We start from the raw sequence: 14,168 nt of genomic DNA on the forward strand, positions 1-14,168 counted from the left end.
TAGATATAGCTCAGTCGGGCCTGGCAGCTTGGGCAGGCAACCTCCCAAAATCATAGCTTGGCTACGGGTCGCTTATGACTCCTGGTAACATTCTACCCAGTATGGCTTCGCTGCCGTATCGTTCGTCTAGACAGCCTTCTCGACAGGCTTCAATGGACACTCGCGACGAGATTCAGGTCCACCAGGATCATTACATCGGAATAGATGTCGGTACTGGTAGTGCTCGCGCTTGTATTATTGATGCAAAAGGCGATATTGTTGGATTAGCTTCCGAGAATATCGGTCTCTGGCAGCCCCAACAGGGATACTATGTACGTCCGTCCGATTGGGATTCTCTCCTCGCTTCTTGAATGTTGCCTGACAATTCGTCAAAGGAACAATCCACGAACGATATCTGGCGATGTATATGTCTGTCCGTTCAGCGCGCTATTAGCCAGCATAACATCGACCCAACTACTATCCGGGGCATTGGGTTCGACGCGACGTGCTCGCTGGCCGTATTCTCCACGGTTACAGACGAGCCCGTATCCGTCACCGGGCCGAACTTCGATTCTGACCGCAATGTGATTCTTTGGCTGGACCATCGGCCAGTGGAAGAGACAGAAAAGATCAATGCTACCAAGCACAACTTGCTGCGATATGTCGGAGGAAAGATGTCGATCGAGATGGAAATTCCCAAGGTCCTGTGGCTAAAGAACAATATGCCGAAGGAACTGTTTGACCAGTGCAAATTCTACGACTTGGCCGATGCTCTGACGCATATTGCTACCGGTAATGAAAAGCGAAGCTTCTGTAGCGTGGTCTGCAAGCAAGGGTACGTGCCCGTTGGTGTCGACGGAAGCGTAAAGGGTTGGCAGGAGGATTTTCTCACCGAAATTGGCCTGGAGGATCTTATGGAGGACAATTTTAAGCGCATGGGAGGTGTTGATGGGGTGGTGAGCCTTTTCATTTATCTACTCTCATCTCAAGACAAACGATCTACTTTCAGCGTTGTTGAAGGCTGACCTGTTTCAGAATGGTGATTACCTCAGCGCGGGTGAATTAGTCGGAACATTGTGCGAAAAAGCAGCATCCGAGCTGGGGCTGCCGGCTGGTATCGCCATCGGCAGTGGTGTTATCGATGCATATGCTGGTTGGATAGGCACTGTTGGCGCCAAAGTCGATTTAGAGGACGAACAGCTGAAGTCTGAAGTTGCCAAGAACGACAAGACACAGGCTTTCTCACGCTTGGCTGCTGTCGCAGGCACCTCAACTTGCCATATCGCCATGTCGCCGAACCCTGTATTTGTTCCTGGTGTCTGGGGCCCGTACCGTGACACCATCCAGCCTGGGTATTGGATGGCGGAAGGTGGACAGTCCGCCACTGGTGAGTTGCTCAAGTATGTGATCGAGACTCACCCAGCCTTCAACCAGGCGACCTCAATCGCCGAATCGTACAATACCAATATCTACGAATATTTGAACGAACATTTGAAAGAGATGGCCGACGAACAGAAGGCCCCCAGCGTCTCTTACCTGGGTCGCCATGTGTTCTTCTATGGCGATCTCTGGGGTAACCGGTCGCCCATCGCGGACCCCAACATGAAGGGTTCTATTGTCGGCATGGCTAATGACAAAACTGTCGACGGCCTTGCGATCTATTACTATGCAACCCTTGAGTTCATTGCACTGCAAACAAGGCAGATCGTCGAGACGATGAATAAAGCCGGTCATAGCATCACATCCATCTTCATGTCCGGATCGCAGTGTCAGAATGACATTTTAGTACGGCTCATTGCATCAGCCTGCGACATGCCAGTCCTTATCCCTCGTTATATTCATGCTGCAGTTTGCCATGGTGCAGCAATGTTAGGAGCCAAGGCCGCGAGTGCCGACGCCGAAGGCAAAACAGAAGACCTTTGGGAGATCATGGATCGTATGAGTAAACCAGGAAAAAAGGTCGTGCCGACAGAAGACGAGAATGAGAAAGCTTTGCTCAACGTGAAGTATAAGGTCTTCCTAGAACAGTGCTACAAGCAACTCGAATATCGAAAGCTGGTTGATGAAACCGTGAGCTCGTGGAAGACTGGTGACCCATGACTTTGAGCTCTCGTTTTGAGAAACTCTTCTGCTTGGATGGGACGAGTCTTGGGTAGTTGCGAAGATCCTTTTTTGATTTGCCCTGGCCAGGCCTTTCGATTTAAATGTTCTTCTGCTCGGACAGCGTCATTAGGCAAAACAATGGATCGTATGAATACTACAGCTGAAGGATCTAATTTGTAGATGATTGTGACTTGCGACTACGCCGACTAGCCCTAGAAGTGAACAGCCAACAGACAGTCGTCAGAGATGAGGATTCGTGCTCAGCACCAGCAAAGTTGCTTCACTGTATCACTGGGTTGCACAAAACCAGTATCCGATTAGCACTTGTAATCATATTCTAATAGCCAAGGGCCAAAAGCAGATACGCCGTGCATTCACCAACCATTCACCAAGCCACAGTACAACTGTAGGCCAATCTAAGGCATAGCTGGTATATCAAGTCTGTACTATCCTTGGAATCACCTCCTACCAAGGCGCAAAAACAAAACCAGAAGCCTCATACACATTAATTAGAAAGCCATGCCGCGTGTCGGCCGACCAATCGTGCGGAAATTCTCGGACCTGATGGGCCCAAGAGCCAGCGTGTCGAAGCGATCGACACCCATCGTGTCAACATTACTGTAGCCGGCCAAGTAGAACCCGATAACCACCACCAGGTAGGTGAGTACGAGGATCGAGCCCTTGAAATAATTGCTCTTCCCTTCTCCATACACGTAGGACAGGAGGAATACGCAGAGTATAACAGATACCATATCCCATTGGGGGAAGATAAGGCTGTAATCACCGTGTCAGTCCATTTTCTACATCTATGCGGCCAGAGTGCAAATTCTTACTTGAAGGAATGCGTCAAAAGATCCGAGGGGTCGAGGATACGGCTGTACAGTGCACTGAAGAGGACCAATGCAGGGATCTGCAGCAGACAGACTTGCAATGCGTAGGCCGAACCGATTTCCATCGACAACGCAATGTTACCGTTCATCGCGAAGGAAATAGCGTTCTGCTCAGGTGTGAGATTCATGGTTCTGCAGGTATTGATACATTGGGCTTACCAGAAATTCCGTAGTATTGGGGACCAGCGCGAAGAGGGTGATTCCGAGGAATTTCTCGTCTATGTCAACGCTCTCGAGTACAACATCCACGGTGTTCACGAGGATTTCGGCTATGATGGCGTACAGTATTGTGGCCACGAGGAGAATGATCGAGCTCTTAGCTTTGCTCCAATTTGGCGCATCATGACCGCCGCTAGCATGTGTGTGCTCAATCCCGACGTCTTCTTGATCCTCTAGAACGGACTTTGAAAGATCACCTGTGGCCTTATTGCTGTGACGTGCAGGGCCCTGCTGGACGGATGGCTTGCGTGTCCGAGCAACATCACGAGCAGCAACCGCCGCCGCTGTCGCTGCGACTTCCGTCACCTGGCGCACTAAATCTTCGTTCTCTCCTCCAGTGTATCCTCGCAAGCCTTTGAAGCTAGAATAACCGGCCTCACCCTCCGTTCGTGGGGGAACAAGATATGGCATCGCGCCTTTATCTCGGGCCGAGCTCGACTCGGGCTGGTGTGGAGCATCTTCATTAGCATTTTCGGACAAGCCAACCTGCTTCAGGGACTGTCCTAAGATCCTCTTATAGAGCTGTGTGTCGCGAATAGAGCCTTTAGCGTTGGGGGGCCCACCGGTGGCATATGCAGTTCCAGCAGGGAATAGCAGATGTCTGGGTTCATAGGCCGATTGCTCCTGCTGGAGGGCTGTGGCCTTCTTTTCCTCGACTTCCGTGGCCCAGATGAGGGCCGCATGGGTTCTGAGTGTGAACCACAACCCAATTATATACGATAAGAATAGAAATAGAGCGGCAAACCATGAATAAGGCTGAACTACTTTTCGGAAGAAATTGTCGTCCACAGCTGGAACTTGGGCAAAGTAACAGCGGCGGCAGTCTTTGATGCCCGAGTCTGTAGGCTCAGCGCACGAGTAGCAGTTCAATTCGTGCTAAACAAACCGGTCATTAGCAGCAACCGACAATCAGAGAATTGGAGAACATACACTGCCGTATATCTGATAGAACAGCGTGGGACCGAATGCAGCGATCACGGCGAACATCAACATGGTCGACGTAACTCCGGCAGATTTGACGTTGAATCGCTGTGTCTTGCGTTTGATAGCGCCGAAGCACATGGACAGCCCAGGAAGAAACAGGATACCGGCGAAAATGCTACCAATGATACTGCCCTCGACGAGCTGTCCTTTGCCTTCTGTCAGGGCAACACAGTAAAGGTAGACTTCAACGACAGTCGAGAAGAAAGCGTTGACGGCGGCACCCATTCCCATTGATGATTGTGCAGAGATGGACGCGACGGCCTGCCCGATGAAGTAGGCGAGAGGAATAATGGAGACCAGTGCGAGAGTAAAGATGAAGCCAGGATGTGTCATCCAGTTATGCAGACCCAGCGTTTCAGCCAAGAGGAAGTAGTCGAAGATGACAAACAGCACGACACCAAGGAGATTGATGAGAAAGATATTGGTACCATCCACCGTATACTTCCAGTAGCTCAGCCCAGCCGCACGATAAGTGCATAGGAGAATCGATGAGGGGGAATCGGGACTCAGGCGAGTATAGGATGTATCGGAATGAAAGGATAAGGCCAGCGGGTGACGACGAAGATGGTCAAATAAAATGAGAGTCACGCGTCCCATGGGGATCCAGAATACAAGTAACCAGCATACCATGGACACAAATAGCATCAAAGGTCCAATCAAAAAGTAAAAGAAGACGAAGAATACGACACGTCCTAATGTCCATTCTCCGCGGCCGAACAAGCGGCGCTTCGAATGCAGGTTGCTTTCACGAGGAGAGATTCTTTGTGTTCTGCCAAGCAGACTGTCTTGCTCGCTCACAGAGTCAATGCTATTGCGACGCCTACCCACGAGAGATCGGTTGCTACGGGGGCCAAAGAAAAGCCTGCCGTGCTCGAGATCACCGTTCTGCCATTGCTCATACTCGCTGATGCTGCGGCCTTCGCCCTCATCTTCCTCTGCGTAGTGTTCGTCGGTCTCCAGACGAACAAAAGACCCGAATGGATAAAGGAGGTACCACGAAAGACCCGAGAATACTTTCCCGTACTCCACTGCGCTAGCAGAATATGCAAATACAAAACATGCGATGGCACCGATGAGCGCAGCAAGAGCGAGCCACCACCCGAAGAAAGCCGTCCACAGCAGGTTGGCCAAGAAGAGTATGTTTCCTACTCGGCCGCCGGGAGACGAATGAATATCACCCTCAGCGGTCTTTTCCACAGAACGACTCTTCTTGTAGAGAGCAGGCTTCCATAGTCTGATACCGAATGGGTGCGTTTCATTGATGGCCTGTTGACGATCTTTCAGGGTGAAGCTCTCTGCATCACTCGTATCACCGCCGTCGCCTTCACCGTGATTGATCCCATGATGGGAGCTGGCTTCCGACTGCTGCGACGGTGGTCGCGTTCCTATGGCCTCCATGCCGGACTCCGGTAATAACGATTCCTCTCCGCTGTCATCGTCAGAGTCCGCTCGTGCCAACGGACTGGGTCGAGCGTTCAACCTGCGCCTCAGTGTCGAGCTCTGTTTCCTCAATGGGCGCAGTCTCGGCGAAGGCTGAGGGTTTGAGCCCTGTTGTTGCATGGCTATATCCTCCTCGACCTCCTGGACATCGTCATCTGTGGAAAACTCCTGGCCCTTATGCGGGACCTGTCGCCTTGAAGATATCCGGCGCGTCACAGATGGCTTTCTCGGCCTATCGGACGGCAACCCTGTCACAGGTGGTGATTGGGAGGAAGGTATGCGACTGGAGTTGTCGGCCTGGCTTTCATTCGGCAATGCCTCGGAGTCTGTCAAATCGGAAGGACTTATAGTTCCTAGAACAAGGAATGACAAGGAATAATAAGCAGATTTATTCTCTTAAGGTTACAGGAAAGGCAAACACACCGTAGCTTCTCCGACTGCTCGCCATAGGTCTGGTCGGACGAATGGTATCAGACGATGTAGATCCAGTGCTTACGGTCGAGCTCAAACGCGACGTCGCTTCAGTTTGGGAGAAACGAGAGATATCTGAGACTCTCTGGCTGCTATCCATTGCTTCTCTCTGCGCCCGACTCTTTCCATTCGATTCTTGCGATCGGACTTTATCAGGAGGCTGGGGATGGAGTACTAGGGATCAAAGATAATGCGGAAAAGTAAAGCGACTCGAAAGAACAAAATCAGAAACCGCAAAAAGTGGCCTGCACTTAGAATAATAAGAAGTCAGATTCTCGAGATGATCCAAAACACATTGTGTAGTGTAGCAGTGGGCATTCGCAGATGCCTGACAAGCTGTGTCGAAGAATACAGGTAGGAGCCTGTAAGTGGAATAATGGATAGATACTGGATTGCGGCCAAAAGACCTACTACGCAAAACACTACTAGTACTAGTACGAGAGGTAGTAGACTAAAGAGATCAGGAGATAGCATCATCTCACCGTAGCCCCGCCGCAGTCAGCTGGGAACAGGGATGAGTTGACTGAGTGGTCCTGTAAGATGGTGTACTTTGTGTGAATATGGATGTTTTCCAGCTCTATATAGGTCCTGTGATTCGAGTTTGGATCTTCCTTAGTTGGTGTCAGCCTGTCAGTTACGTACTTTAAGTCTTTAACAGCTTGGGTATCCACCTTTAGTCCTCAGGCATGAAAGACGGGGCCATTCGGTGGATGAATGACCGCATCATCTGCGGTCCAGCATTACCTAGTCAGTGCAACGGACCTTATTTTTCCCGATATTGTACACCGCCACATTTACACATCAGAAGTGTGGCTGCGGATGAGTGGCTGGTGCTCCTGTTGCTGATATCAGCTAGGTATCTGCCTACCACTAGGTACAGCTCACCTTCTCCTACTTGCTAGCTGCTTCCAGGACAATTCTCTCCGCCCATCCATCCATAACTCCTCTAATTCCTGTCCATCCTCTCGCATCGGGCTCTTAATCTTTGGCATACTTTGTGTCTTTTGCGTTTGAATTGGTTAATTCTCCAAAGTATCGGTCGTTGTGTGGTCAGCAGCTTGTGGATCAAGAGGAGCGTCATCGACTGACATCCGCCATGGCGCTGGACAACTACTATCGCAATAAGATCGAGAGCATGAAGCTCGAGATTATCCAAGGTCAGGCTGTTTTACGTCGACTAGAAGCACAGCGCAACGACTATAATTCGCGAGTTCGTCTACTACGAGAGGAGTTGGGCTTGCTTCAACAACCTGGTTCTTATGTGGGAGAGGTCGTGAAGGTGATGAGCACCAAGAAGGTTCTTGTCAAGGTACATCCAGAAGGAAAATATGGTACGTTTCAGACTCTACCTTTGCCTCGGGCTGTTGATCGAGGTCACATAGGTGAATTGCTAACTTTGAATGTGATGCTGTAGTCGTCGACATTGCAGACGGGGTCGATATTACGAAACTTACCGTAGGCAAGCGTGTCGCGTTGCTTTCCGACTCTTATAAATTAGAGAAGATGTTGCCATCATCTGTCGACCCGCTCGTTTCGCTTATGATGGTCGAGAAGGTTCCTGACAGCACATACGATATGATTGGAGGCCTTGATCAACAAATTAAGGAGATCAAGGAAGTCATTGAGCTTGGTCTCAAGCACCCGGAACTGTTCGAATCTCTTGGTATTGCGCAGCCCAAAGGTGTTCTTCTTTACGGGCCTCCCGGAACTGGTAAAACACTGCTCGCCCGAGCGGTAGCCCATCACACAGATTGCCGATTCATCAGGGTCAGCGGGTCGGAACTCGTTCAGAAATACATTGGTGAGGGCAGTCGCATGGTTCGCGAGCTGTTTGTCATGGCTCGAGAACACGCACCAAGCATTATCTTCATGGATGAGATTGACAGTATCGGTTCCAGCCGCATAGACTCGGCTGGCTCTGGCGATTCGGAAGTGCAGCGTACAATGTTGGAGTTGCTCAATCAGTTGGATGGGTTTGAGCCCACAAAAAACATCAAAATCATCATGGCTACAAATCGACTTGATATCCTGGATCCCGCTTTGCTGCGGCCCGGAAGAATTGACCGGAAGATCGAGTTTCCTCCACCATCGTATGATTCAATCCGTCTTTTATCTAACCTCTTTTCCTCTACGAGAAGTTTTTATGTTTGTGATTTACTAATTCATCTCTTTTCGGTGATAGGGTGGAAGCTCGTGCCGATATTCTACGCATTCACTCACGGTCGATGAACCTGACGCGAGGCATCAACTTGACGAAGATTGCGGAGAAGATGAATGGATGCTCAGGAGCAGAACTGAAGGGTGTGTGCACCGAGGCAGGCATGTACGCGCTTCGGGAACGGCGAGTCCACGTCACACAAGAAGATTTTGACCTGGCCACTGCCAAGATTCTCAACAAACACGATGACAAGGAGGTTGCTGTCTCCAAACTATTCAAGTAGAGCGCGCGAGAGTTCTCGGGGAAGGGAGGGGAGCGGAGGTGGTTCAACCGCTGAAGCGAAACTCTCAGGGGACGGGCGACGGGCGACGGACGACATGTAACAATAGTTCTACTTTCAGCATGATCCACACCATTACTTTACGCCCTCCAGCGAATACATGGCATTTGCTGCTTTATGATGACTTTGGCTTTGCATGATGGAGATGGCCAACTGCCCAGACAAAGGGGCGATTGGCCTGCATAACATTACCCCAAGTCTGCGATCCCATGGTGTACGTAGCCTGTAGATGACGTGGATCAAACATCTGGCCGGCGGGCGTTGGGCTCTCATGCTCCCTGCTGTCCCATTCTCGACGTAGCACCCGGGCAAAAAAGGGTTGAGGTCGATTTGTAACATTCCTACATCGACACGTCGTAGATAGTGGTAGGTCGCACGGTAGATCTTGGCTAGAAAGACAGTCCATATTCCGCCATACCTTGCGCATTCTTAAATAGATCGACCGAACATACTATACAGTCTACAAAAATCCATCCCACAGCCTATGCGAGATTGAAGCAACTAGATACTCACTCGCCAGTCCTAGATAGACTCCCAATATATTTTCCTGGGTGATGGATGTCTTAATCTTCGAGTATCAGGAATGCCCAGATGCCACTAATGAGAGACTATTGACGACCCATTAGTGACTCGACAGACTTGACAAATATGGATGAAGTTATGACCCTACTCAGGCTCTGCCAAGCGAAGCAGCCAAGACTATCAAGGAGGATGAGGAAAGGATGTTGGTATGTGGTCCAAGTAAGGTAGTAAACACTGCCTAGCCTACCGCTATCGTTATCATAGCTATGGTCTTATCTCTATCGACAATAACTTGATGGATCTAGCCGGTCCATAGAAATAGGGGATAGATGTGTAGACTATCTACCGTACGTACTCTATTGCGACTCTGTGAGTAGGTAGATGATCTGCAAGGATCTTCGCTTCCTCGGCGATCATTCTGTTTCCAGAGTGAGCGCCTCTCTAGGCTCTACCTCTTTACGAAGCTACAGGTAATTACTTGAATAGTACAGCAAGAGATTGGCATCATGATGAAGGTAGCCTCCCCTATCCATGGATTTGAAGCATAGATAACCAACAATGAAGTTGCAAAAGTGCTTTTCATACTAAGAGTTCGCTGTTAAATCAAGATCCTTCTTCCAATATGGGATAAAGTGTCTATACAACAAGCGAAGGCAGGTGCAAGTTGATGCGTCGTTCAAACAGACATCTTGCCTGAGGGAGCGTTTGTGGCATACGCGTGACCAGGAGTGGGTCCTCTTTCTGAAGGGTCTCGGCTTTGGTGGGGCACTCCAGATCTGATGACCTGTGCCGAAGCATTATTATTATTATTGGAGTAAGATTACCTTACAGACCGCAAACAAACTACAATTTTAGATACCTAGGAATCAGGTCATCATAATAGGTAATAACAAAGGTAAGAAGAGCACAAAGACACCAATCACTTATTTACAGTAAAGGCTGAAGCCTGCCCTTCTGGTTGACGGTTTCCTCCATCCTTGAAACTCACATAGGTGTCTTCTTTGTATGGCATCCTTCGTCTCGGGCGATTCGGCCCCCTCCAAGACCAACAGTACTCCGAGTACAATGGATACCTACGTACATGATTACCTATATGAGTTCCGTATTCCACCCTTGTCCTCCAGTCCGTCCAATCTTAGGTCTCCTCGTGCGGCTGAGCTGTGCCTCCCCTTGCGCTGCTTGTCCCGCCGGTTTGGCCAAGTCATAGAGATCAATTATCAGTCCATTCTGATTCTGGAGTTTATCCACATTTGGCCAGGATCAACGAAGTCCGCGCCCTTCTCTGAATGCTCCCAACAAATGATAGCTTGCTTTCCTTTGTTTCCTGATAGGTTGCCAGATCATCTGCAACTTCTCTAATACCTGTTCTAAGAGTCTTGCACTCTCGCCGTCAGGTACTCCGACAGGGATAGAGCGGACTGTGTCTCCCTAGTCCCTGGTTTAGTCCCTCTCTGCTGATGAGGTTCCTCCGCAACTTAAGACTCTCCCCATTCTCCGCAGTGGGCTCACCCTTTTCGTTTTAATGGAACTTCTTTTCATTTACTGTTTTTAGGCACCTAGGTACTGACTATTATTGGCACAGTAATTATCAGAAATCATAATATTATTAGAGGAAAAATGTGAAAATAACTGACAATCATTCTTGGCTCATCTACAAATTTTATCCCGAAAAGTGATGTGGCTCCTATCTCTGTTTCTTCTGTACAACATAATGCAATCAATAATCGAAATCCAATATCTCTACCTCCGTGCCTTAAATGATAGGATCTCTCTTAAATACCGAAGCATATAAAGATCTTCTTCCGTCTCTCCTCTAGTAAACACAGTTCGTTCTTTACTTGTCTGTCCACTCCGTCGAGTCTTCCACCCAGCCTTCTAGAAGAACAAGCTCGCTTGTTATATGGTGGATTCCCCCGGACTTGCTCTTTTAGTCCTTCCGTATCTTGCTACTCCGGACCATACAATTAAGGTACCTAGGTATCTAAGGTAGTTGATGATTGAGGGAGTTAAGGTAAGCCTTGATTCATCCATCCGTCCGTCATCCCCCAACCAGCTGCTGCCTTTATTGTTCACCGGTATCATCTTTTCGAAAGTGGCTGCAGTCACTGTCGATTCTCATTCGATTTCGCAACCCCCCCATCTTTTCTTTCCCCTTCCTTCAGAATGGAACGACTTATTTTCTTACTACATGATCTACATCAGTCATGGTCCCACGCTAGTACTGACAGTACTACCGCTATCTTGTCATTTGTATTATGTTACCATCATTAATTATCACATCAATCTGGTGGCCAATTTATCCGGCTATACTTAATATTAATATACATATACAGCATTCAAGCACACGTATCATTGAACCTTTGTCATTTTTTTAGAGTCGCCACTCCTCGCCTCCTTTTCATTTCGTCTTCCTTTCAACTGATCGATGTCGCTAAGTTCCTAACTGCTCTGCTCTAACACATCGCATCTATTTGCGTGCAACTTTGGCCGACCCCGGTTCAATCGTGTATGATGGCCGAAGGCGAACTATGGTATTCATTAGTCACCGCCATCGATCCAGTTAACATCAAAGCCATGCCGGCTGTCCTACAATCAACTATCAACCTACTCGAAAATGAGCTGGCCAAAGCCAGGGCCGCTCTCAAGGAAATCCAGCCCAATGCTGCTCCCAGGTTCACTGCTGGAGATGAGCTCGCCATTGGTGCCATCGCCGCCTATCGTCAAAATCTCATTGGGCGTGCCCCGGACTTCTACTACGGAACTCGACGATTGACCCCGAAGGAACTAGGCCTTGTCCCAGTCGTTCGGGAGGTGCAGGTAGCGTCCGAGGAAGAAGAGGTCCCCCGGGAGGAGAATCAGTGCTCTGTGACCGTGATTCAGTCGAAGCCAGCATCTCTCACCGATGTGCTGTCCAATAGCTTGATCCTCGATCATATGGCTCCTTATCTGTCGGTTTCGGGCTTGTTCTCATTGGCATCAACGTGTCGCACCCTTCGATCCATGATTTTGGAGACACCTTACGTCTTTCGACATCTTGATCTCAGTCGTTGTCGTGGGGCGCAGCTGCAGAGGAATTCGACCCTTGCCGATAGGGCTCAGGCCTTGGGCAATGAACTTATGGACGAGTCCCTTACCGAGGACGAGTTCTACTCGGCCCCCTTAAAGAAGATTTTCGCAAAACTCGAGCACAAGTCGCTTTTACAGGACGTGCGCACGTTGATCTTGGACGGGTTACCGGTTCCGGCGGACCTGATAGCAGACATTGTGCTGAGTGACCGCTACAATGTGAACATCCTGTCTATCAGAGGGTGTCAACATTTGAATGAACGTAAACTTATGCAAGTCCTTCAATATGCCGTGCGTCCGACTCGCCCTGCCGGCACCCCCCGGGTGAAAGGGATCTATTTTTTCACGCCACCGAATCTGGCACAAGCTGCAGCACGAAGCAGGTACCGCAACTGGTGGAGCTCAAGGTGTGCCAGTCAAACGCCGGTGGAAGCGAGACAGCCATCGCGTCAACATGAGCAGTCGGGTGAGATTTACCGGCAGAACGCCTGGTACTCGCCGTCCGGCAGGTTACTGACCGCTAGCATCGAGGAAGGCTGGGCACAGACAATTCAGAGATGCCATGGCATCATCGCTTTTGACGCCGTGCTGTGCCGTGGGCCAAGACACGACCCCAGTGCTATGTTGGTTAGCCAGAATGGGTCTCCGCATGAAGGCCACTTGCTCGGTCCAGCGATTGCTACTGTTGCCCTCGGTTCTCGCGGATGTGACGGTTGTCACAGCTCTCCCGAGGGTCCAGCGATCTGGGGACAGTGCCCAGAGGAGACTTTTCCTCTGCTCACTCCGCCCCCTTTTCACACATCCTCTATTGTGGCGGCGAAGCGCCCTTCGCTTTTTCCAGGCGCGGAACATCCTGCCCTGATTGCCCGCTGCGTAGATTGCCTTACCGATCGCTGGTGCCACCGTTGTAACAAATGGTTTTGCGCCGACTGCCTACCGCATCCACAACGGGTGAGCTCTAATCTTTCGCCGCATCAGACTGCAATGAGAGGTTCTCTCAGCAGCAATGACCCATCTCAGGTACGCAAGCTTGAATATGCGCATGTTCAGAGCCGAGGCGATACGGCAGTTCACTGACTAAGGATCCTAGAGACTGGAACGTGGAGTGAGCAAGGATTGCTGGGAATGTGGCCCTACTGTAAGGATTTCTCATGAGCGAGCGGAACAAGGGGGCGGTGGAAAAAGGGGAAACCGAAAATCTCGAAGCTTTCAACTGACGGTATCTTCAGTGCGCCGCATGCAAACTTGATTGCCAACGAACGTGCCAGCACTGCCAAGGACTATACTGCATTGAGCACAACGAGGGCTGCTCTTCGACAATGGTAAGTGTTGCAGTTGATTCCCAACGACAACCTGTAAGGCAAAGTTAATTGGAATGGTGCCAGTGTGACTGGTGCAACACCAGTTCGCGCCATCGGCTTAGGCAACTTTATTAGCACGTTTTCGAGAGATATCCGCGGATGTTGAGGTAGCTTTGCGAGGCCCCTATTGGCATTCTAACATGAACACTGTGACGACTGGTTATGACCATGATATGAATGTTGCGGGCGAATTTTTTTTTTGAATTGAATTTACAGCGGACTGAGGTTAGCCGGCTTCAACTCCATCAGTCACTAGATATCCCTCTTGAATACTTTGAATAGCCCCTTTCCTCTCGTTTCAGGGTTTTCTTTGGGCGAAGCGTGCTTCCCATGCGAATCGAGCTGCGTTGAATAGTTCTTTTGAAACCCCAGCCCCCACTCTCCCCCTCTCTTTCTTGTTTCTCACAATTCTGGGCATTTCCCTCTTTTCTTCGCAATTCAAGACGAGACAGTCCACTCTTCCGTGAGTTGAGTATATTTCTTGTAGGCAACCAACATGATGTCGTAATCAATACGGAGGGGCAAAATTTCCCCCCGAGGTGCATTGTTATTGATAAGCGGAGCATCTTCCAGAACGACCGCAACTGTTCGATGGCGGCGATGGATTTCAACTGCATGCGCACTGATGGGACATA

The 14,168-nt window shown here is 49.7% G+C and overlaps 4 protein-coding genes across 4 annotated transcripts; 3 read left to right on the plus strand and 1 right to left on the minus strand.

The window, feature by feature from the left end:
• Window positions 1–101: 101 nt before the first annotated feature.
• Asppvi_001020 (FGGY-family carbohydrate kinase) lies at window positions 102–2,079 on the plus strand (the record flags this gene model as incomplete). Its single annotated transcript, XM_043297324.1, has 3 exons — window positions 102–311; window positions 375–935; window positions 1,015–2,079. The coding sequence occupies 3 exons, from the start codon at window positions 102–104 to the stop codon at window positions 2,077–2,079; spliced, it is 1,836 nt and encodes a 611-aa protein (XP_043153259.1).
• Window positions 2,080–2,591: 512 nt separating this feature from the next.
• Window positions 2,592–6,186, minus strand: Asppvi_001021 (calcium/hydrogen antiporter; the record flags this gene model as incomplete). The annotated part of the gene is made up of 5 exons (XM_043297325.1): window positions 2,592–2,856; window positions 2,916–3,079; window positions 3,132–4,067; window positions 4,122–5,968; window positions 6,039–6,186. 5 exons carry the CDS (start codon window positions 6,184–6,186, stop codon window positions 2,592–2,594), a joined length of 3,360 nt encoding a protein of 1,119 aa, XP_043153260.1.
• Window positions 6,187–7,182: 996 nt separating this feature from the next.
• Window positions 7,183–8,527, plus strand: Asppvi_001022 (proteasome regulatory particle base subunit RPT6; the record flags this gene model as incomplete). Its single annotated transcript, XM_043297326.1, has 3 exons — window positions 7,183–7,417; window positions 7,501–8,176; window positions 8,269–8,527. The coding sequence occupies 3 exons, from the start codon at window positions 7,183–7,185 to the stop codon at window positions 8,525–8,527; spliced, it is 1,170 nt and encodes a 389-aa protein (XP_043153261.1).
• Window positions 8,528–11,680: 3,153 nt separating this feature from the next.
• Window positions 11,681–13,639, plus strand: Asppvi_001023 (uncharacterized protein; the record flags this gene model as incomplete). The annotated part of the gene is made up of 4 exons (XM_043297327.1): window positions 11,681–13,192; window positions 13,263–13,310; window positions 13,379–13,494; window positions 13,558–13,639. The coding sequence occupies 4 exons, from the start codon at window positions 11,681–11,683 to the stop codon at window positions 13,637–13,639; spliced, it is 1,758 nt and encodes a 585-aa protein (XP_043153262.1).
• Window positions 13,640–14,168: the final 529 nt, after the last annotated feature.

The sequence above is a fragment of the Aspergillus pseudoviridinutans genome, assembly GCF_018340605.1.
Source record: "Aspergillus pseudoviridinutans IFM 55266 DNA, scaffold_1, whole genome shotgun sequence".
NCBI classification, from domain to species: Eukaryota; Fungi; Ascomycota; class Eurotiomycetes; order Eurotiales; family Aspergillaceae; genus Aspergillus; species Aspergillus pseudoviridinutans.